Below are 24,745 nucleotides of genomic sequence, written 5' to 3' on the forward strand. Positions count from 1 at the left end.
AGCACGCGGCACGTTATCTCCGTACCGCGCGGCCCCTGCTCGCAGTCCCTGCCCCCTTCCCTTTCAGGGAAAGCCGGCGTCCCGAGGCCGAGGCTCCGCGGCCGGTTTCGCCCGGGTGAGCCCCCCGGAGCGCGCGCGCCAGTCCCCCCCCCCCCCCCCCCCCCCCGCGGCCAGAGCCCCGCGCAGCCGGGCGCCCTGTCCCCTCCCCAAGTCGCCCGGAGGCCCGAGAGGGGGCGGGGCCGGGCGCGCACCGCCCGCGACGCCGTCCGCGCACGCCCGGGCGCCTGCCGATTGGCCGCCGGGGCCAGTGTTCCTCCAGCGCAGCGCGCCTCCCCCCAGATTTCCCGCCAGCAGTCGCCGCGCGTTTTATTCCGTGCGTCTAGCCGCTTGGTCCGACAGAGCGGTTGGTCCTCGCCGGCCGTCGCTATGTCGCGACAGAGCACGCTGTACAGCTTCTTCCCCAAGTCGCCAGCGCTGAATAATGCTAATAAGTCCTCGGTCAGGGCTTCAGGTGAAGGCGGCGGTGCCGCCGCCGCCACCGGGGCCTCCCGTTCTCCCGGCGGGGATGCGGCCTGGAGCGAGGCCGGGCCTGGGCCCTTGGCAGGCTCCGCGTCGCCGCCGGAGACGAGGAACGTCAATGGAGGGCTGCGAAGACCTGCCGCCCCTGCGGTCCCCGCCAGGTAGCGGGGGGCGGGGGGGAATTGGGGGTGGGGGCACAGCGGCTGGGCGAAGGGGACCTGGGGAAGGGAGGCTCGCTTTGGAGGGCTTGTGGGGGTTCGCAGCTAGGCCTTAAGCTCGGAGGACGTGGGGCTGCATACTTGGCTTTAAAAGGGTGCAGGGCCCGAGTTTGTAGCCTTGGCGTTAGGGGGCGTAGATTGTAAACAGGGTAGGAGGAAATGGGCTGCGGGAAGAAAGCGGGGGAAGAGACGCGCAGACTTTGGAGGAAGAGGAGGGTACCACCAGGTGGAAGGCCGGATTAGAGAGGGAGTGCAAACTGCTCGGGGTAGCGAGGAGAAAGGGGAGATGGGAGCGTTGGGGGTGGGGCAGGAAGAGAAAGGAGCAGTGCAAGCTCCGTGCGGGATGCGCACCCGGGGGGGGGGGGGGGGAGGGGTGGTGCCTGTCTGCAGCGGGGGAGGGGTGGCGGGAAAGAGGAATGCCTTCGGGGAGGATGAACACTTGTACCGCAGAGGCTGTGGGGGCGCGGCGTGCATTGAGAGGGGTTCGAGGAGGAGGTTCCTTGTTGAGAGCTGGGATAGGGAATTGAGGGTCAGCAGAGGTTCGGGAAGCACTTGAATGTTTGGCTGGGAGCCTCGGGCGCCTCGACCCTGGGAGCGGTGGGCTCTAGGCCAGCCCGTGTGGGCTGTACAGGAGGTGGGAGTGGGGGTGGGCCGCAAGCTGAGTGCACCGGGGGTGTGTCACGCCGCGGACCGAGGAGTCTGATTGGTCCGCGTGAGGGTTGCAGGGGCGGGGCGGGGCAGGTGGGGGGGAGCAGAAAGTGTTGGGGTCCGCCGGCTCATTCCATAGATAGACCGAGCGTGCAACAAAACAAATGAGGAATTTAGAGGCTGTATTAATTTTGATATACGTGGAAGTATTGTGCGGAGTTGAAAAAGATGCTGTTTTATGATATAGTGTCTCTTTTGTTGACAATTGTTTGGGAGGATGAGGCCCCGCAATCTTTTCCGGAGTCGAGAGTTAGACTATCTAAAGGCTGTGGTCTGGCCCTGGGCAGGGATGGACCGACGCGATTGTGGGGAGGCCTGCCGGGAGGTGTCCTCTCTCTCGGAGCCCTTCGGTACTGTTCCACGGCTTGACCGGCCTTTTGTCGGAGCAGCGGGCGACATTTTGAAAAGCTCGCATTTTCTGTATCCCAGGTATTGTATTAGGCACAAAGGATAATGGTAGCCCTTTGAAAGGATGAAGAAACAGGTTTAGAAAAAGTGAACTCCCTTAAAGATCAGTTGGTTAGTGGTTCTGAGCAGGCTCTTTCGAATGTGTTGTTTTATGTGTCCTACAGATTTTCCAAATTCCTAAGTGTCATTACAGTACTACTTTCCTTTAAGTGACCCTTTCAGGCAGTGAGTTTAACTATATAATTATGTGAAGAGTAGTAGGATATGCCTCTGGCTTACAGATTATTTTGAGTTTGTTTTTTTTTTTTTTTTTAAAGATTTTATTTCATGGAGCACAAGCAGGGGAATCGGGAGGCAGAGGGAGAGGGAGAAGCAGGCTCCTTGCTGAGCAGGGAGCCCGATATGGGGATCCAGACCCTGGGATCATGACCCCAGCGAAAGGCACCTGAGCCACCCAGGCACTCCTGAGCTCTCCCCCCTATCTATTTATCTGTCTATCTATCTATTTCTTTCTTTCCTTTCTTTGATAGCGATCACAAGCAGGCAGAGAGGCAGGCAGAGAGAGAGGAGGAAGCAGGCTCCCCAAAGAGCAGGAAGCCCGATGCGGGGCTTGATCCCAGGACCCTGGGCTGAAGGCAGAGGCTTTAACCCACTGAGCCACCCAGGAGCCCCTGAGCTCACTCTTTTTGAGAAACTGTAGATCGGAGAAGTAACAATGTTACTCTCTAAGGGAGATTTTAGTTTATAAAGGAAACCTCCATTTGTAAGGATGTCTCTTGTTCTGATCCAGGATAAGAAGGACGACTAAATCAGGAGAAACTAACGGAGAGTGCTCTGATTTAAATCTATCTAACAGCCATAATTTTTTAAAGATTTTATTCATTTTATTTGACAGAGATCACAAGTAGGCAGAGAGGCAGGCAGAGAGAGAGGAGGAAGCAGGCTCCCCGCTGAGCAGAGAGCCTGATGTGGGGCTCGATCCCAGGACCCTGAGATCATGACCCGAGCCGAAGGCAGCGGCTTAACCCACTGAGCCACCCAGGCGCCCCTAACAGCCATAATTCTTGTTTGCTGTTCTCTCCTTGGTACCTCCCATACCTGTCCACTCCCCATCCCCCCGCATTTTTCTTTTGTCTTCAGCTGCAGATGGTATTTAAGATGATGACTTGGGCTCTCTCTGTGAGTTAATCAGTTTTCCTTAGTATCTCCTATGTATACGGGGGTATACATAAACTTTTTTTTGGTTTTCTCTCATTAACCTTTTACTCCTAAGGGGGTCTCAGCCAAGAACTCAGAAGGCTGGAAAGAAAATATTTTTCCTCCCCTACATTTGCATCCTCCATAATAGTTTTTCTTTCATCATTCTTCATGGGACATGCAAGATATGTTATGATGTTTATTATATTTATTATATATAATTCATAATATATTTATAATATAAATTATTATATAAAATTTATTATATTTAATTTATTATATATAATTATTATTGTATATTACGTGAACTGATTATTCCTGCATCCATGCTAAAAGGCCTTCATTCAGCAAATGCACATCATGTACCTACTACTGTGCCAGGCACAGAATTAGGCATTATGGTTCTTGGATCCACCCTTGTATTCAAGGACAAGCAAAAAGACAATTCTTGGAACAGAAGCAGAGTGTGTAGGTTCTGTGTGCTTTGGTCAGGGGAAGGGGGATATATATGTCAGGGGAGGTTTTTGGCTCTTCAGGATAAGACCCAAGAGGCAGGCAGGAGTCAACTACAGAGGGAGTAAGGGGGTGTTAGGAAGCTGGTTCAGGAAGAAGGTCCTGCAGATTGTGATAGACAGGAAGAGAAGAGAAGGGACCCTTGAAGAGGGTATGTCAGGATCCAGTCGAACAAACTGATGGGCTGCCAAGACATCTGGACTTTTCTAAGCGTCACTTGAAAGCTTTAAGAAGAAGTTGAGCATCTTTTAATGTTGGACATGTACATTTCCTCTTGTACTTAAGTGTTCCAAGTGTTTTGCCTGTTTTGTTTTTTTTCCCGTAGTTCTTTGCCAGTGGTGTGTGATTCAAAGTCTTTTTCTACCTTGGGTCGTCCTTTTGCCAGCTTATGTTATTTTGAACAGAAATTTGTAATGTCAGATTTGTCAGTCTTTTTCTTTATGGCTAATACTTCAATAGATTTTATTTAAGAAATCCATAGGGGAGATTGAGGATTTAGAAAGCTCAGTCTCTGGGTGCCTGGCTGACTCAGTCTGTAGATGCTGTGACTTGATCTCGTGGTGGTGAGTTCGAACCCCACGTTGGGTGTAGAGATTACATAAAAAAATAATAAATCTTAAAAAAAAAAAATCTCATTGACTTAAGTGTGTTTGGTGGGGAGACCTACTGGTAATGGAGAGAGCATGAGGGTAGTGGCAGTGGGGGTAGGATTTAGAAGAGGAGTTGAGAGACCAAAGTGCTAGAGCACACAGCTCTTGGTGATGATGTAGATAATGGGACATAAAAGCAAGGAGAGAGGCCAGATGACATCAGTTTTGAAGTAAATGGCTATAAGAGGAGTAGAAGGAGGGGTGTGTGGGTGGCCCAGTTGGTTAAGCATCCCGCTCTTGATTTGTCTAAGGTCATGATCTTTGGGTGCTGGGGTTGAGCCTCGCATGGGGCTCCACTTTCAGTGTGGAGTCTGAGTCGTCTGTTACTCCCTCTGCCCCTGCCCACCACATGCACGTGCTTGTGCTCTCAAAATAAACAAATCTTTAAAAAAGGAAAAAAAAAAAAAAGTAGCATGACGTATGTGTACCTTAAGCCTGCTTCTCATACTTTATTTTTTCTGTAGGTTTCTTTTTTCCTTTTTTTCTGTAGTTTAAGATAATAATTGTGACAGCTATAAGGCTTCTGACCACTTATGTCTGGCTTTTTATTATTATTACTACAAATCTTGGCTAGTTTATGTTTTACAGTCTTATTTCAGTGATAATTGTCTCTCCTTGAATTGTATGCCCTGTTCCCATTCACAGACAAGGAATGGTCAGACATGGCAAATCTTTTTTCAGCACCTTTATTTAAAGGTAACTGTCTGCACTAGTTGTGGGTGCTTTCCTAAGAACTTTCGTACAGTTTAGCGTATTTATTTATTTTTAAAAAGATTTTATTTATTTGACGGAGATCATAAGTAGGCAGAGAGGCAGGCAGAGAGAGAGGAAGGGAAGCAGGCTCCCTGATGAGCAGGGAGTCCGACGTGGGGCTCATCCCAGGACCCCTAGATCATGACGTGAACCGAAGGCAGAGGCTTTAACCCATTGAGCCACCCAGTCACCCCAGTTCAGCGTATTTATAGCAGTATGTTTTTCCAATTAATATCATACCCAATATAATAATAATTATTTTAAGAGAAGAGAATTAAAAAAATTCAAGCTCTTTAAAAACATTTTCTGGACTCAGTGTCACAGACCTAACTTGTTTTGATTGACAAAATTAAAGATGTTCAAACTTGGGGTGCCTGGGTGGCTCAGTCGGTTACCCAGCTGTCTTAGACTCAGGTCATGATCCCAGGTCCTGGGATGGAGCCCTATATAGTGGCTCCCTGCTCCCCCTTCCCATTTGTGCTTTCTTGTGTGTACGCACTCACTCTCTCTCAAATAAATACATAAAATCTTTAAAAAAAAAAAAAAGATGCTCAACTTGTCATAATTTGGTCTGTGGGAACCTCTTTTCAGCTGCTTTTTAAAAACATTACTATTATTATTTTTAAGACTTTATTTATTTATTTATTTGACAGAGAGAAAGACAGTGAGAGAGGGAACACAAGCAGGGGAATGGAAGAGGGAGAAGCAAACTCCCCAGCTGAGCAGGGAGCCCATGCAGGACCAGATCCCAGGACCCTGGGATCATGATCTGAGCTGAAGGCAAACAGACGCTTAACAACTGAGCCAACCCCGGTGCCCTTATAAAAAGTAATTTTTAAAAGATTTTAATTAATTTATTTATTTGGCAGAGAGAGACAGACAGACATCGAGAGAGGGAACACAAGCAGGGGAGTGGAAGAGGGAGAAAAAGCCTCCCACCTGAGCAGGGAGCTCCATGTGAGGCCCCATCCCAGGACGCTGAGCCAAAGACAGATGCCTAATGACTGAGCAATACCCAGGCGCCCCTTTTGAGCTGCTTTTATGGCTTAACATTGCCTCAGGGCTTTTGAAAACCTTTATTCTGATGATTTTTACATGCTCTAAGGCATGAAATTAAGCTGCTCCACAAAGAACCTGGTTTCTGGGTGCCTGAGTGGCTCAGTAGGTTAATCATTTGCATTTGGTCCAGGTCATGATCTCGGGGTCCTGGGATTGAGTCATGATCTCGGGGTCCTGAGATTGAGTCCCGCACTGGGCTCCCTGGTTAGCTGCCCCTCACTCCACTTGTATTCTTGCTTGTCTCTCAAATAAAATCTTGAAGAAAAAAAAAAGATCTAAAGAACCTGTTTTCTTTTAACTTCTTTGAGGTTTCTTTTCCAATGCTATTTAGAAAATAATATTAGATGCCAGTTTGGATGGTAGTTTCATATGGTCACCCTAGACCCTCGTGCATAAATGATGAGCCATAGTTAATACAAGCTGAAGGAGAAGGAAAAGGTATATGGGCAGAAGTGTATTGGTAGGTGAGTAGGTATTGTGGGGGCATTGGAATTAATTGTTCTGATTACTTCTTTTTTCTCAGTACTGCATTTAGTTGTTTAAGGGTAGGGGAAGTCTCCTCTAATGGTCCACCTTGAGAGTTAGTTACAAACACCAATAACTGATTTCTAAAGTTGGTTTCAGAGTGTGTTCATGTTATGACTCAATGTTTATATGCACAGGTTTTTGTTAGACAAGCCCAGTTTATTTTTTATTGCTTACAGAAGCAAATTCTAGTAGTGCTTTTGTATCCACTGATTTTTTTTTTTTTTTATAAGTAGATGGCCTAAAAAGTTGATTATGAATTTGGGGGTACAACCAGTAATTGACACCAAGATTATGGACTAAAGCGAAAGCAAAATGTGACTTTAAAGCAAAATTTTAAAAAGTCTGTTCAGTGTATGTTTGGCTTTACTGAGTCATTTCTTATTTTTAGTTGTATGAAGGCTTTATTATTATTTTTAAAGTAAGGTCTACCGCCTACATGGGGCTTGAACTTGTGACTCTGAGATCAAGAGTCATAGGCTGTACCCACTGAGCCAGCCTGGTGCCCCAGTTGTATGACAGCTTTTTTTTTTTTTTTTTTTTTTTTTTTTAAAATAATGTATTCTTTGTTTCAGGGGTACAGGTCTGTAATTCATCAGTCTTACACAATTCACAGCACTCACCATAGCACATACTCTCCCCAGTGTCCATCACCCTGTACGATGGCTTTTACATTTGTTTTTCTGAGCTATCAGCTCCCCCCCCTTTTTTTCATTTATTATTTTTTAAATTAACATATAATGTATTATTAGCCCCAGGGGTACAGGTCTGGGAATCGCTAGGTTTACACACTTCGCAGCAGTGCTCCCCCCATTTTAAAACTGCCTTTGGAGGGGGCGCCTGGGTGGCTCAGTGGGTTAAGCCGCTGCCTTCAGCTCAGGTCATGATCTCAGAGTCCTGGGATCGAGCCCCGCATCGGGCTCTCTGCTCAGCAGGGAGCCTGCTTCCTCCTCTCTCTCCGCCTGCCTCTCTGCCTGCTTGTGATCTATGTCTGTCAAGTAAATAAATAAAATCTTTAAAAAAAAAAAAACAACTGCCTTTGGAATCCCAAGAATATCAAGAATTTAAGATTATATTAACATTTTGGGGAGTCCTGGGGGGCTCGCTCAGAAGAGTGGGTGCTACTGATCTCAGGGTGTTTTTTTTTTTTTTTTAAATATTTTATTTATTTATCTGACAGATTACAAGTCTGCAGAGAGGCAGACAGAGACAGAGGGAGAAGCAGGCTCCCTGCTGAGCAGAGAGCCTGATGCGGGGCTCGATCCCAGGACCCCAAGATCATGACCTGAGCTGAAGGCAGAGGCTTTAACCCACTGAGCCACCCAGGCGCCGCATGATTTCAGGGTTTTGAGTTTGAGCTTTCTGTTGGCTGTGGATACCTAAATAAACTTACATAAAGAATTATATATTAACATTTGGGGCGCCTGGGTGGCTCAGTGGGTTAAGCCGCTGCCTTCGGCTCAGGTCATGATCTCAAGAGTCCTGGGATCGAGCCCCGCATCAGGCTCTCTGCTCAGCGGGGAGCCTGCTTCCTCCTCTCTCTCTGTCTGCCTCTGCCTGCTTGTGATCTCTCTCTGTCAAATAAATAAATAAAATCTTTAAAAAAAAAAAAAAAGAATTATATATTAACATTTAAAAAACACACGTAAATTTGTAATTGGATCTTCTTTATAAGAAGATCCAAGGATCTTCAAGGAAGATCTTACAATATTTTGGCATTTTAGCTTGGGCTTTAGGAAGCAGTGTATTTTACATTGTAATAAAATCTTTAGATGTGAGGTGACTTTTCGGCCTATATATTTTCAAATTGGATTTGCATAGGGCTAATGATCCTTGTTAAGACAGTTATATGAAAAGAGAAAGATGTTAAGATTGTCAGAAAATATAGCCAAATATTAAAATACAGTGAAGTTAATATATTGGGTAAGGCCTTAAGTAGAGCCAGTGGAATAGCTGGATGTGATTTTATAGGATTATTAGGCTCTTGATAAGGACCAGTGTATGACAGATTATAGCACATTCCAGCTGAACCGTAGGCTTGCATTGTATTTCCATGCTTTATTAAAAAAAAAAAAAAAAAAGCAGGGGGGGGCCTGGGTGGCTCAGTGGGATAAAGCCTCTGCCTTCGGCTCAGGTCATGATCCCAGGGTCCTGGGATGGAGCCCAGCATCGGGCTCTCTGCTCAGCAGGGAGCCTGCTTCCCTTCCTCTCTCTCTGCCTGCCTCTCTGCCTACGCGTGATCTCTTGTCTGTCAAATAAATAAATAAAATCTTAAAAAAAAAAAAAGTGGTTTTTTTTGAGAGAGAGCGAGAAAATGAGCATGAGCAGGAAGAGAATCTCAAGCAGATTCTGTGCTAAATGCAGAGCCCAACTCTGGCCTCAATCTCATGACGCTTGAGATCATGACCTTAGCCAAAATCGAGAGATGTTTAACCAACTGTACCACCTAGGTATCCCCTGTATATTTTAAAATACAGTATTTAGTGTTGGTAGGAAAACTTGAGTATTTGCATGGATTATATTTCCTTTTATGTTGGCATTCTTTGGAAACTATACAACTACTAGAAATCAAAGTTTTAAAATTACCTATAGAGAGTTGAAGTCTTCCCACAAAATTAAAAATATTTTATCACAAAATAAGTTAAGGTGTAAAGCTAAAAAGAATTCTCCCCATGACTTCTAGGTCTCAGTCAGAAACTTGAGTTACTTTTAGCTAAGGATAGAGGGGACTTTCAGGAGTCAGGCTTGGCCATTTCATTTTTGCTCGAGAATTTTAATCTAGGTAGGTGTTTGGGTGGCTCATTTAGTTAAGCGTCTGCCTTATTCAGCTCAGGTCGTGATCCCAGTTTCCTGGGATCAAGCCCTGTAGCTGGCTCCTTGCTCAGTGGGGAGTCTGCTTCACCCTCTGCCCCTCCCCATTCATGTTTTTGCTTTCTCTCTCGCAAATAAATCTTAAAAATTTTTTTTTCATCTAGTCATGTAGTTTCTCTGGGAGCCCCCAAGACTGCTGAGATTCCTGCAAGTGCTCCGTTGCCTCATACCAGGCAAAATAGAATTCCATCAGATTTTGAGGCATCCTGTTCCTTGAACTTCAAATGTACCACCAAGATGTACATGCTTGTCAGTCTGGTATCCATTAACTCCAGTCTTGAGAATTTGTAACTTTTGTAAGACATGTATGTTATAAAATAGCTGGTGCCCAGTTCAGCAATTAGTCCTTACCCTCCATAACTCTGTTCACACAGGCAAAAAAAAAACGACCTCTTGAATTTTACAGACCAGGAGCTCTTTGTAAACCTCACTCATACTGGTTGGGCTCAGCACTTACCCACCTGTATTTACTAAACTCAGTACATAGGGAAGAGACTGCCTCAGACTAGCCACACGGGGCTTAGGCCTTGCTATGTACACACCAGAATGTTACCTGAATCTCAACTTTTTAAGGGATTTAGTTGCCTTTAAGAAGGGCAGCCAGGGGACACCTGAATGGCTCAGTCAGTTAAGCACCTGCCGTGGGCTCAGGTCATGATCCCCAGGGATCAAGCCCCGAGTTGGGCTCCCTGCTCAGAGGGCAGTGTCCCTCTGCCCTGCTCAGTGCACATTCTCTTTCTCATAAATAATATCTTTAATAAGAAATAAAGGGCAGCCTGGCTTGACAGATAGGTATCCCTGCTGATACCCTTCAGAAAAATTTGCTTCGATAATGCATTTTGAAGCCTAATATCTCAAAACTATACAGCCAGAAATATGCTTCCTGAGGGGGACATGTTCATTGAATTAACACGTACTTACTATGACCAGTCTTCTAAAAATGATGCTTAGGATTTGGACTCAGAATCGATCAAGTGTCTTTAGGGAGACAAGTTACTTCCCTCCTTTAGCAGCAGAAAGAGTACAGTTTTAGGGTAGTCTCAGGTACTTCCAAACAAAGAAAGCTTACAGTTTTCTGATAACTCGGGATAGGCTTTTTGTGGTTAAGTGGCTACCTGGCCGAAGTTAAGAGAAAGACTGCTTGACAGTAGGGAGTCTTGTAGACCATTCTGCACAGCTCTGAGGGTCTTTGTCTCCTGTTCGTGGGCTCATGGTAGAAACTGGAATTGGATAAGAGCTTCCTTCGTGAAGATGAACTATGTGGTGAGCTTGATGGCAATATTTATGGATTTGTGCTTGTGCTGGTTGCTGTAGATTTCTGTAAGAGTGCACATGCTGCAAAGGCCCTTGAGAAAAGCTAGCCATGCTGTTGTTCTTGTCTCTTTTATAACTGTCTAGCCTACGGGGCTTCCATATTCACATTTTTGAAGAAAGGAATACTTTAACTTTATCCTTAGGTCTGAATAAGGTCACCCCAGTGTACTAATGCAAGCTATTCTAAAATGTTATTGTTTGTAGTCTATTTATTTTACTTCTGCAGTTACTCAGTGAAAACCTTTCAGCAAGTTCAGAAAATCTTGGTGGATGTAGTATCGGAGCAGAATTTATTAGCTGTTGTGGAATTTCCATCACTGAGGGACTCTGCTGTAGTTAAATTTTTACTTTTTTGTTTTTATTTATTTAAGAGAGCATGTGTGCATGAGTAGGGACGGGCCGAGGGAGAGGGAGAGAAGAATCTCAAGCAGGCTCCACACCCAGTGCAGCCACCAATAAGGGGCTCAATTGACTGAGCCACCGAGGTGCCCCTGTCAAGTTTTAATTTTAATTCTGGTTAGCTAACATGCAGTGTTTCATTAGTTTCAGGCGTACATCTGCTGTAGTTTTTCAGCTAGATTCTTCTTCCTCTACCTCTCCTTTCCCTTTCTCAAGAAACCTTCAGGACCAAATTAGTTTTCATGTAGATTGAATCTTTGTTTTAGATTCTGCAGGCATATATACTCATTATTTTTTGGCAAGTCAGGCACTTCCAATCCAAATGGAATTTTTTCATAAGATTTTTAGGGCTGGGGGTTGGTAGTGTGCTAGGTAGCTTGTGGAGTGTTAACTGGAAACATTTCAAATAGAGTCAAATGAGGTAGTATTTATTGTCATTATCAAATCACATATCAATGTTTCATATTTTATTAATGCCCTGGGTCAGGTCCTGTTCCTGATACGTACCATATTGTGGTATACTAGAGTCAAATGAGGTAATATATATTGTCATTATCAAATCACGTATCAGTGTTTTTCATATTTTATTAATGCCCTGGGTCAGGTCCTATTCCTGATAACATACCATATTGTGGTATACAGGTGTGATACATTATAATTTGGAGAGCATGTACAATGAGTCTGTGCCTTTTTCTTTGCATCAGTATTCTGTCATAATTTGGCCATTTTTAATAAACTTTGATTATTCTGAGAAGTAGTTTCTCATCTTAATACCAGAATTCATATTTGTATTTGTCTTAATATTTTAAATAAGCATTGTGATATTTGCTTGTGTTTTTAAAAAGGACTTGAACGTCTCATTTTAAAAAATTAATTCTAGAATTTGGGTGCTTGAATATTAATGCCAGAAGACTTCAAAGGCTTCAATATTAATGCCAGATGCCTTCCTTGGAATTGCTTATTTGTAGGTAATTGCCTATAATGCAACTTAACCAGATATTAACCAAGTTATGTATTTCCTTTGGCAACAGTTCTTGTGACTTCTCACCAGGTGATTTGGTTTGGGCCAAGATGGAGGGTTACCCCTGGTGGCCTTGCCTGGTATACAACCACCCTTTTGATGGAACATTCATCCGTGAGAAAGGAAAGTCTGTCCGAGTTCATGTACAGTTTTTTGATGACAGCCCAACAAGGGGCTGGGTTAGCAGAAGGCTATTAAAGCCATATACAGGTAAGAGTCTACTCCTCAGTGTGTGTGAGAGTGAGTAAGAGAGCAAGCACACAGCACATGAGCATTAAGTGTCTTTGACTGCCATACAGTGAGATTAAGTGTGTTTTATGCCAATAAATTTCAGGAGTGGTAGGCTGAATGCTTCCATCATGGGAAAAAGATACAACTGGCCTGGTTGGTTGTGGAGTGGAATTTTTATTTCTTTATTTTCAGTTGACTTATGGCAGAATCATGCCCTTAAGGGGACAGTGTTTTCATGATTAGATCTCCTTTGGACCATACCAAATTCAGGCATGAAAAGGCTAAGTTAACAGTGTCCCGTCTTCAGAGATCTAAGAGAAAGGCAATGCAGTCAGGATATATAGCAAATCGATTAGTGACATTGTCTAGGGCAGATGGAGATGCATATTTACCTGGCCTTTAAAACCCTCACTTACGAGCATATCTACGTTGAGTTTCACATCATAATTTTGGACCCATAATGTTCTTTTTCCAGGCCCACCTTTTTAAAGTCCTAGACTGCAGCAGTCCCGCCTATGTAGTGTCACTTGGGGCAGGTGCACCCTGTCAGTTTGTTGAGTTATACCGTGTGTGCACATTGTGTTTGCAGGGTTCAGTGCTTGTTTACACTTGAGCATGAATGAGTCCTTGCTCATTATCCTCAGGTTCTTCAGGCTAGGGTGCTGCTGGACTCGGTGTTTAGGAATTACAATATGGGTCAATTTGCTAGGAGTCTCTGGGAATTCTGACTTTTGGTCATAGTCAGGAGAAAGTTAAGTCTGCATGGAAGTCTGACCTGCAGGATGGAAAGAGAATCTGGACATTTTGGTTCTGTCTTCAGCACTAATTTGCTATATAATCTTGGCCAACTAAGTAACTCAAATACTGTTTACTTATAAAGTGAGAGAGCTGAACCAGGTAACAGGGTCTTTTTCTAGGACTAATTTTGAGATGATGATATTTTTTTTTAATGAGAGCATGCTAGTGAGTATGGGTCAGGGAGGGGAAGAATCTCAAGCACAGGGCTCTGTCTCTCTCCGCTCCTCTGAGATCTTAACCTTAGCTGAAATCAAGAGTTAGATGCTTAACTGATTGAGCCACCCAGGTACTCCTAATTTCGAGATTCTAAACAAAGCTTTGGCAACATGACTTTAATTTAAAAAGACCCCCCAAATTTTACATATATATTGTCATTATTTTGTAAATGCAACCCTGTTGAATATTGCCTTTGCCATTTAAATTTCCATATTGTTGCAACAGCATGGATGAGGAAAAAGTAGGTTTTTAATTCTTTTTTTGGTGGGGGGGGGTCCTTAAAATTGTAAATGCAGTTTGCATTGGTGTTTTTGGGTAACGATGAGGTAGGCCATTAGATATGTGGGGGTGAGTGCAGCTGCAAACAGGCACTTGAGGAAGTTAGGCCACCCTCCAGTGGATTTTGATTGTTACAGTTTGTAGTACTGGTGCAGCTCTTTAGAAAGATGGGAAATTACACCTTTATTTTAGCCAGTCCATTAAGTTGCTAATGTAATGGCACTTTAGGATATCCTGTTAGTTTCAGCATACAGTAGAAAAAAGGAAATAATATAATGTTTGGATCTGTTAAATTTAGACAAGTTCAGGTTTGTTTTCTAATTTGGTCAGAAGAAAACAAAGACCTTGCTAGTTAGGCCTCTTAGGAAAAAACTAAATAATTTTGTGCCATTAGACTTGTGATTATTTGCATCTAATCTTTTGGTCAGAGGACAGGAGTGTCATTTAAAATTATAATTTTTGGAGCACCTGGATGGCTCAGTCGGTTGAGTGATTCTTGGTTTTGGCTCAGGTCATGATCTTGGGGTCCTGAGATGGAGCCCCACATCCCACTCAGTGGGGAGTCTGAGATTCTCTTTCTCCTCACCCTCTGCCTCTCCCCCGACTCATGGGTGTGCTCTCCCTGAGTGAATTGGACCCTTCACTTAGGTTCCAATTCTTTTTTTTTTTTTTTTAATTTTATTTATTTGACAGAGATACCAAAAGTAGGCAGAGAGAGAGGGGGAAGCAGCCTCCCCACTGAGCAGGGAGCCTGATGTGGGGCTCCATCCCAGGACCCCAGGATCATGACCTGAGCCGAAGGCAGAGGCTTAACCCACTGAGCCCCCCAGGTGCCCCTCAAATAAATAAAATCTTGAAGAAAATTTAAGGGGTGCCTGGGTGACTCAGTCATTAGGCACCTGCCTTTAGCTGGGGTCCTGGGATGGAGCCCCACATTGGGCTCTCTGCTCAGCAGGGAGCCGCCTCCTCCCTCACAACTCCCCCCTGCTTGTGTTTGCTCTCTCCCTGTCCCTGTCTCTCTCTCTCTGTCAAATAAATAGTGTCTTGGGGAAAAAATAAAGGGATAAAGGAAGAGTTTGACCTGAAAACAAACAACTTGATTTAACCTAGACAACAACAACAAATCAGTTTGAACTAGGTTACCTTTCCAGAATGTTAGTATCCTTACCAGTAGGGTTTTGTTTTTAGTATACCCTATTTAATTACCTTGGGAATAAACTTAGTATCATAGCTTCATTTAACTGTCAGTGTAGTTTTTGCCTTCGAAGTAATTTTTTTGTACAAAGGGTCTCAAACCCGTTGAACATCTCGTGCTTCATCTGAAGAGGTGTGCTTTATATTTAGGGCCACAGTCAGGAGAGATGAAATAGCCCTGGGTGACCCAACAGTTAAGGCAACTTCAAGGAGGTCAGATAGGTAATTTAAGTTTCACTAGTAGTTTTTCCCTGGTAATTTCTTCTATGTAGGCTTTATTGATCTATTATCAATCAAAAGTAATGGGGCATTAAAAACTATTCTTGATTCTTGTCCATTACAACAGATATTATACATTGAGCCTATTCCCTAGCTAATGGTTCTTATTTATAAATAAGATTTGCTTAATAAGAAATATAAATCTAAATTTTTTAGGTTCAAAATCGAAGGAAGTGCAAAAAGGAGGTCATTTTTACAGTTCAAAGCCTGAAATACTCAGAGCAATGCAACGTGCAGATGAAGCCTTGAATAAAGACAAGATTGAGAGGCTTGAATTAGCAGTGTGTGATGAACCCTCAGAACCAGAGGAAGAAGAAGAGATGGAGGTAGGCTACTGTTAAACAAGTCAGTTGCTAATTCTTTTGGGAAAGTGATGGAAAAGGGGGGGGTATTAAAGTGATATTCTCTTGTTTTATTTATATGATTTGCATATACACACACACTTTAATACTCATACATACCTTCTTTTGTCTTTTTTTTTTGTGAGAGTGTGTGAGCATGAGGAGGGGCATGGGAAGTGGGGGAGAGAATCTTAAGCAGGCTCCGTGCACAGCGGGGAGCCCAATGAGGGGTTTGATTTCACAAACGAGATCACCTGAGCCAAAATCAGGAGTCTGGATGCTTAACCGACTGTGCACCCATGTACCCCAAATACTTGTACCCATAATTCTGTATTTCTGTAGGACTGTAGGTTATTTTAGATTAGAATCTCAGCAGCCATTTTGCTTGAGTTCTCAAGCTTCAAGCCTGGTGGAAGATAAGAGGTAGTACCATTTTGGTAACAGGTTAACAAGACAGTAAGAATATGGTGATAAAATTGGTTATGATGTCTGGCAGTAAGCCTCTATTTGAGGGTGTGGTTAAGCCCTGGAAATGGATTCCCTAATGCTCTCAATACTTTTTTTTGTATTTCGGATGGGTAAGAGAGGTTAAATAACCTTGAAATACAATCTGGGTTTTAAACTTTAATAATCACTATTTGAGTGAATTGATCATTCTTCTCTAATTTAACAAATTAATGAACTGTGTGCTTAAGAGATTAATTTATGACTGAGCCTGATTTTATATTATTATAGATAGGGAATAACAAACTAATCTAACGAGTATTTTAAGAGAAATGAAAGAAAGTATTTTTTTTTTTTTTTTTTTTTTTAAAGATTTTATTTATTTATTTGAGAGAGAGAGAGAGTGTGAGAGAGAGCATGAGCGAGGAGAAGGTCAGAGAGCAAAGCAGACTCCCCATGGAGCTGGGAGCCTGATGTGGGACTCGATCCCGGGACTCCAGGATCACGCCCTGAGCCAAAGGCAGTCGTCCAACCAACTGAGCCACCCAGGCGTCCCGAAAGAAAGTATTTTTAATCTTACTTTCGAGGCCAGGGGTCTTAACATTAATGAAAGGTTTAGAACTAGATGGTAATAAAAGATCACTGAACCTCATATAACTTCACATGTGTGGGAGATCCATGATAACTGAATTATGCCTTGCCCAAGAAGCTACAGCTGGTTTGTGGAAGAGCAAGGACTAGAAATCCATACAGATTGCACTGCTTTCTTAAACTAAAATTTATAAAATGGCAAAGTTCATAATACATCCCTCTGGAAGAGGAGAGATGACCCTGGAAGAAAGGTAATGGGGATTTAAAGTTATTTCCACAGCTGATTGTTAATGAGGGTATCAACTGTAGGTATTTGGGATATATGGTCATGCTAATGGCTTCATCACTACTGTACAGGATAAAACTCAGGAGAGAATCACTTAACCCTCTAGTATGATGCTACTGAAATTGATAGTTTTGTGTGTGTGTGTGTGTGTGTGTGTTTAATTCTTGGAGAAAGAAAGTAGTTTCTCATTTCTGGAGCTGGGTTCTTCTCTTGATCAGGATACTGCAGCATATTGAGAGATACTCCACAGCAGTACTATAATTTTCCAGATTTTTTTTTATTTAAATAACTCTTTCTTTGCCTGTCAGGTTGGTGCAACTTACTCATCAGATAAGAGTGAAGATGATGATCATGAAATTGAAAGTGAAGAGGAAATACGGCCAAAGGTCCAAGGATCTAGGCGAAGCAGCCGCCAAATAAAGAAAAGAAGGGTCATATCAGACTCGGAGAGTGACATTGGTGGTTCTGACGTGGAATTCAAGCCAGATGGGAAGGAGGAAGGAAGTAGTGATGAAATAAGCAGTGGAGTGGGGGACAGTGATAGTGAAGGCCTGGACAGTCCTGTCAAAGTTGCTTCAAAGCGGAAGAAAATGGTGACTGGAAATGGCTCTCTCAAAAGGAAAAGTTCAAGGAAGGAAATGCCCTTGGCCACCAAACGATCAACTGGCATTTTATCAGAAACCAAGAGTGCTTTGAATGCTTTCTCTGCCCCTCAAAATTCTGAATCTCAAGCCCATGTTAGTGGAGGATGTGATGATAATAGTCGCCCCACTATCTGGTATCATGAAACCCTAGAGTGGCTTAAGGAGGACAAGAGAAGAGATCTACAGAGGAGGCGACCTGATCACCCTGATTTTGATGCATCCACCCTCTATGTTCCTGAGGATTTCCTTAATTCCTGTACTCCTGGGATGAGGAAGTGGTGGCAGATTAAGTCTCAGAACTTTGATCTTGTTATATTTTATAAGGTGGGCAAGTTTTATGAACTATACCACATGGATGCTCTTATTGGAGTCAACGAACTAGGACTAGTGTTCATGAAAGGCAACTGGGCTCATTCTGGTTTCCCTGAAATTGCCTTTGGCCGATATTCTGATTCTCTGGTTCAAAAGGGCTATAAAGTAGCACGAGTGGAACAGACAGAGACCCCGGAGATGATGGAGGCACGATGCCGTAAGATGGCACATATATCTAAGTATGATAGAGTGGTGAGGAGGGAGATCTGTAGAGTCATTACTAAGGGTACACAGACCTACAGTGTATTGGAAGGTGATCCCTCTGAGAACTATAGTAAGTATCTTCTTAGCCTCAAAGAAAAAGAGGAGGATTCTTCTGGCCACACTCGGGTGTATGGAGTATGCTTTGTTGATACCTCACTGGGAAAGTTTTTCATAGGTCAGTTTTCAGATGATCGCCATTGTTCCAGATTTAGGACTCTAGTGGCACACTATCCTCCAGTACAAGTCCTGTTTGAGAAGGGAAATCTCTCAACAGAAACTAAGATGATTCTAAAGGGTTCATTATCCTCCTCACTTCAGGAAGGTCTGATACCAGGCTCCCAATTTTGGGACGCAGCCAAAACATTGAGAACGCTCCTTGAAGAAGGATATTTTAAGGAAAAGTTAAATGAGGACAGTGGGGTAGTATTACCCCAGGTGCTTAAAGGTATGACCTCAGAGTCTGATTCTCTTGGGTTGACACCAGGAGAAAAGAGTGAATTGGCCCTCTCTGCTCTAGGTGGTTGTGTCTTCTACCTCAAAAAATGCCTTATTGATCAAGAGCTTTTATCAATGGCAAATTTTGAAGAATACATTCCCTTGGATTCTGACATGGTCAGTGCTACAAGACCTGGTGCTGTTTTTGCTAAAGGCAACCAGCGAATGGTGCTAGATGCTGTGACATTAAGCAACTTGGAGATTTTCATGAATGGAACAAATGGTTCTACTGAAGGGACCCTTCTAGAAAAGATTGATAGTTGCCATACTCCCTTTGGTAAGCGGCTTCTCAAGCAGTGGCTTTGTGCTCCACTCTGTAGCCCTTACGCTATCAACGATCGTCTAGATGCTATAGAAGACCTCATGGCTGTGCCTGACAAAATCTCTGATGTGGTAGACCTTCTGAAGAAGCTTCCAGACCTTGAAAGGCTGCTGAGTAAAATTCATAATGTTGGGTCTCCCCTGAAGAGCCAGAACCACCCAGATAGCAGGGCTATCATGTATGAAGAAACCACATACAGCAAAAAAAAGATTATTGATTTTCTTTCTGCTCTAGAAGGATTCAAAGTAATATGCAAAATTATAGAGATTATGGAAGAAATCGTCGACAACTTTAAGTCTAAAATCCTTAAGCAGGTCGTTACTCTACAGACAAAAACTCCTCAGGGCCGTTTCCCAGATTTGACTATAGAACTGAACCGATGGGATACAGCCTTTGACCATGAGAAGGCTAGAAAGACGGGACTAATTACTCCCAAAGCAGGATTTGACTCTGATTATGACCAAGCTCTTGCTGACATAAGAGAAAATGAACAGAGCCTCCTGGAATACTTGGAGAAACAGCGCAGTCGAATTGGCTGTAGGACCATTGTCTACTGGGGGATTGGTAGGAACCGTTACCAGTTGGAAATTCCAGAGAATTTCATCACTCGTAATTTGCCAGAAGAGTACGAGTTGAAATCTACCAAGAAGGGCTGTAAGCGATACTGGACCAAAACTATTGAGAAGAAGTTGGCTAATCTGATAAATGCTGAAGAACGGAGAGACATATCATTGAAGGACTGCATGCGGCGACTGTTCTATAACTTTGATAAAAATTATAAGGACTGGCAGTCTGCTGTTGAGTGCATCGCAGTATTGGGTAAGACTTTGAACAAGCTTATTCCTAAGGGTTTGGTTAGTCATGTCTTATGTCCCAGTTATGCATTAAGATTTAAGTCCATTGGACATTTGCCATTGAGGTATATTTCTGAATACAGTTATGTATTTTGATGTGTATATACTTGTGCCCTCACTAGACAAAATGGCTTAGTTTGCCCGTAGCAATTCAAGTTCATTTTTTGGTCTTGTTCAGTCTTGAATAATTGAAAGATTGATAGGTTTTTAGTTTTTTGTTTTTTAAAAAGCAGGGAATTTTGTTTTGTTTTCAGGGCTTGAACTAGGGCCCTGAGATTAGGGACCTAAGCGGAGGCGAGTCCTATGTTCTGGATGCTCCATTGACTGAGCCACCCTGGCACCTCAGATTATAGTACCTTTAGTATCATGATCCTGATTTTTTGGTTTTTTAAAGATTTTATTTATTTGACAGCACTGGGAGAGGGAGAAGCAGGCTCCCTGCCAAGCAGGGAACCGATGTGGGGCTCTAGATCATGACCTGAGCCGAAGGCAGAAGCTTAACTACTGAGCCACCCAGGTGCCCCTGGGGTTTTTTTTAAGCTTCTCATTTTTGTTAGAATAAGTTAAAACTGTATCTTGGCCCATCACCACTTATATTTTCAGTCGATCTCTTTACATGCATATATTTCAAGATTTTATTCTTTTTGCTGTTAGCCCAGATCATCACATTTTCTTTCAGCTGATTTATAAGAGCCCTGATTTATAGATTTATAATTTGGCAACCTTTTCAATTTCATAAATACTTTTTTTTCCCCTTAAATTTCCAACATACTTGGAGCCTTTGGTGTTTCAGTTTAGGTTTTTTTTTTTCCTTGTGTTTTAAGAATACAGTAACCAGGGGCACCTGGGTGGCTCAGTGGGTGAAGCCTCTGCCTTTGGCTCAGGTCATGGTCTCAGGGTCTTGGGATCGAGCCCCCACATCAGGCTCTCTGCTCAGCAGGGAGCCTGCTTCCTTTCCTCTCTGCCTGCTGCTCTGCCTACTTGTGATCTCTCTCTTAAATAAATAAATAAAATCTTTAAAACAAAACAAAACGAAACAGTAACTACCCAAATTTGTAAAAGAACTTTTTTTGATCTGAATATAACTGTCCAGAAGTATCCTTTGGTTTGTACCACATTCATTCCTTAAACCAATACAACTTGGAGCAGTTTGGCGGGTAAAGTGTCCCTCAGGACAGGTGTTCAAAAAGATGCTTTTGTATCAGTGTGCCTGTTGTGTTAATATTTCACTTCTAAGAAGTGTCAGCTCCAGGATTAGGTCAAGTAAAAGCGGTTCAGTCTAGCCTTTCCCAGTATCTCTTAGCTTACCCTTGGCATTCCTCTGGTCCAGATGTTAGGGGGTCTGTTTTGAGGGGAGAGATTTGGGGATGAAAATGAGTTCTCATTTCACTACAAGTGCTCCCATGAAGACACACAGAAACATTTAGGCTGGTGGCTCATTTTCTGTGTTCTAGAGTGCCTGTTAGAAAAAAAATGTATAAAAAGCAACTAGAACATACCATCCTCTGCTGGAAAAGTGTTTTTTTGAATGACTTTTTATATTAATTAGTTGGATCTTTGTGCTTCTTAAGCAGCTTCTAAAATGATGAAGCTTCACTTTTACATTCTCTTTAACAGATGTCTTACTGTGCCTGGCTAACTACAGTCGAGGGGGTGACGGCCCTATGTGTCGTCCAGTAATTCTGTTGCCAGAAGAAGGTACTCCTCCCTTCTTAGACCTTAGAGGATCACGTCATCCCTGCATCACGAAGACTTTTTTTGGAGATGACTTTATACCTAATGACATTCTAATAGGCTGTGAGGAAGAGGAGGAAAATGGCAAAGCTTATTGTGTGCTTGTTACTGGACCTAATATGGGGGGCAAGTCTACGCTCATGAGACAGGTAAACTGAACCTTAAGGTACACAAAGTCATTTGTATACTTTGGGAATATATTACATATTTACGCCACCCTTTTCCAAATAGCACATAAATTATATAGAATTCAGTCACCAGCATACTAGGAAGCAAAGGAAAAATGCTTTGTATTGTAAAATTGAGAATTGTATTTACCTTTATCAAGTATCTGCTCATGTTAATGGGAAGCATACATTAAAAATTTGGGAGATTTCAGCTTATGACTTTACGAACTCTGACTTGATTGGATTCCTCTCCTCTGAAGGTAGATGTATCCATAATGAATGAAAATGTTAGAGGTGTGTTACTCAGACTCATTTGTGGGAATCCTTATAAAAGAACCATGACAGACTTGTTCAAGTAGGTGAGCAAATAGAATTCATGACCTTTAATAACCTTGGGAAACTGCTTTTAGGAAAGACAATAAATATATCTGTCTTTTTATACCAGGGGTTGGCCAGCCACTAAGCTAAAAATGATTTACATTTTTTAAAGGGTTAGAAAAAAAATGTGACAGTGACTGCCCTTGATTAAAAATATTTGCCAACACCCCTGCTCTCCTGTATTTATACTTAGGTTCGCCAAATTTGCTAACTAGCAAGAGGCAGTATATAGTCCAGTGGTCTTCAATCCCATTTTCATTTTTTTGTATCACTTAGGAAAGAACTTGACAAAGAAAGTACAGATAGGGTTCCATTGTCCCAGATTGATAAATTTGGTCTGGAATTGGTTCTAGGCATCAGTAATTTTAAAGAGCTCCCAAGTGATTCTACTGTGTAGTCAGCCAATGGTGAGACCACTAATGCAGTGGGTTAAAATCTCACAGGCTTTGCGGTTTTAAGGCCAGTTAGGTTCTAAGCCTCTTGCTTTTCTAGGCTTCACTTTACCTGCTTTGGATTGTGAACGGTTTTTAAGAGTGCCTGACTACTACATAAATGATGTGTATCTATGTTTTTCTCTTTTTTTCGATGTTTTTCTTTAATACCAATTAGTAAAGACCTTTCCCTCCTTCCTCCAAAGGCTGGCCTGTTAGCTGTAATGGCCCAAATGGGTTGTTACATACCTGCTGAAGTATGTAGGCTCACACCAATTGATAGAGTATTTACTAGACTTGGTGCCTCCGACAGAATAATGTCAGGTGAGTTTTCTTTTTTCACCTAAGGCTTTATTACTGGCCTGTTCATTTCTACATTTTGTACAATAAATACATCTGCCTTGAAATGTGTACCAGCCATTAAACTTGATGTTTGGTTTTTCTTGTTACACAGAGTGGAGTACTTTGAGGCACTTGAAAATATTCTTTCTTCAAGCAAGAATTGCATTATCTCTTAATGAGATGTAACCTTTAGTACTGGGTAGCTCATGATATGAACCAAAAAGATGAACAGACTAATTCAGTATTCTAGTTCTATTTAGTAGTACGTTGTGTGTGTTTGGGTTTTTTTTTTTAGGTGAAAGTACGTTCTTTGTTGAATTGAGTGAAACTGCCAGCATACTTAAACATGCAACGGCACATTCTTTGGTCCTTGTGGATGAATTGGGTAAGACATTCCAATTTCCATTTGAAGGCTATTTATAAAATTAAAAAAAAAATTTTTTAAACTCTAATTTTTCTTGAAGATGATTGGCCCTTTCTTTTTAAAAAGTCTGAAAGCATTTACCTCTAATGCCATAGACCCACCTCTAGTGCCATTCAGACCTATACTGGGAAGATAATAGATAATGTTAAAAATGGTCTTTGATTACAAGGCTCTAAATTTTGTCCTATTAAAATAGTTAACATTTAATGAGAAACTAATAGGACATTTCTGAAGATCAGTGGTACCTGAAGAGTACTTTTTAAAAAAAGAAATGCAGGGGTGTCTGGCTGGCTCAGCTGGTAGAATGTGGGACTCTTCACCTCAGTATTAAGTTGGAGCCCCATGTTGGGTTGTAGAGATTAATTAAAAATGAAATCTTTAAAAATAGAATGTACCCTACTCCCAGGGCTGGTAAGTGGATGTTTAGCTAAATGGGGTCTATTATTTGGATGCAATAATTGATGTTACTATTTTACCCCCCCCCACTTTTTCATTCCTTTGTGGTATAAGGCAGATACATAATTTATGCATATTTTACCTTCATAGGGAGAGGTACTGCAACATTTGATGGAACAGCAATAGCAAATGCAGTTGTTAAAGAACTTGCTGAGAACATAAAGTGTCGTACATTGTTTTCCACCCACTACCATTCATTAGTAGAAGATTATTCTCAAAATGTTGCAGTGCGCCTGGGCCACATGGTATGTATAAACTACTTTCAGAAGTTTAGATTTTTGAGAGAATCAAGGCAGGTATGTCCACTGCTAGCACATGAACACAGCATAATAAAATATTTTCCTTTTTAGGCATGCATGGTAGAAAATGAATGTGAGGATCCCAGCCAGGAGACTATTACCTTTCTCTATAAATTCATTAAGGGAGCTTGTCCTAAAAGCTATGGCTTTAATGCAGCAAGGCTTGCTAATCTTCCAGAGGAGATTATTCAAAAGGGACATAGAAAAGCAAGAGAATTTGAGAAGATGACTCAATCACTGCGATTATTTCGGTAATTATACTTGCATATATAATTTTGCTATGGAGCTGACCTTCACCATCCCCCTTTGCGGTTTATTCATGCACTATGGAAAACATGAACTGATACCTTTTTTTTTTTTTTTTTAATTTTAAGGGAAGTCTGCCTGGCTAGTGAAAGGTCGACTCTAGATGCTGAAGCTGTCCCTAAATTGCTGACTTTGATTAAGGAATTATAGACTACATTGGAAGCTCTGAGTTGGCTTTTGACAAAGGTGGTAAATTCAGACAACATTATGATCTAATAAACTTTATTTTTTAAAAATGACCATTTTTCCATTTTCTTTCTAGGAAATTAAACCCTTTTAATTCTTATCTACCTTCTACATAATGGTTATTGAATACTCCACAATATATTAAGTCTAGATGTTATGGTACATGCATACACTTTCAGGCTGTTTATACCCACTGTCACCAATACACATAAATGGGGGGGGCTATGAAACTGTATAGGGCTGTATATATACTTGTCTCAGCTTAATGCAGGAAATTGTTTTTAATTTCCAGCGGTTTGTCTAAACTGTTCAAAAAA

At 42.3% G+C, this 24,745-nt stretch overlaps 1 protein-coding gene across 1 annotated transcript; it reads left to right on the plus strand.

Moving 5' to 3' along the window:
• The first annotated feature begins 363 nt into the window (after window positions 1–363).
• Window positions 364–24,481, plus strand: MSH6 (mutS homolog 6). Its single transcript, XM_044263895.1, is given in 12 exon segments — window positions 364–535; window positions 538–592; window positions 594–680; window positions 12,166–12,365; window positions 15,309–15,478; window positions 17,123–19,670; window positions 21,323–21,588; window positions 22,622–22,739; window positions 23,053–23,142; window positions 23,728–23,882; window positions 23,988–24,187; window positions 24,311–24,481. Coding segments are annotated over 12 exon segments (4,080 nt in total). The 5' UTR covers window positions 364–426; the 3' UTR covers window positions 24,393–24,481.
• Window positions 24,482–24,745: the final 264 nt, after the last annotated feature.

Source organism: Neovison vison, chromosome 8, assembly GCF_020171115.1.
Source record: "Neovison vison isolate M4711 chromosome 8, ASM_NN_V1, whole genome shotgun sequence".
Taxonomy (NCBI): Eukaryota; Metazoa; Chordata; class Mammalia; order Carnivora; family Mustelidae; genus Neogale; species Neogale vison.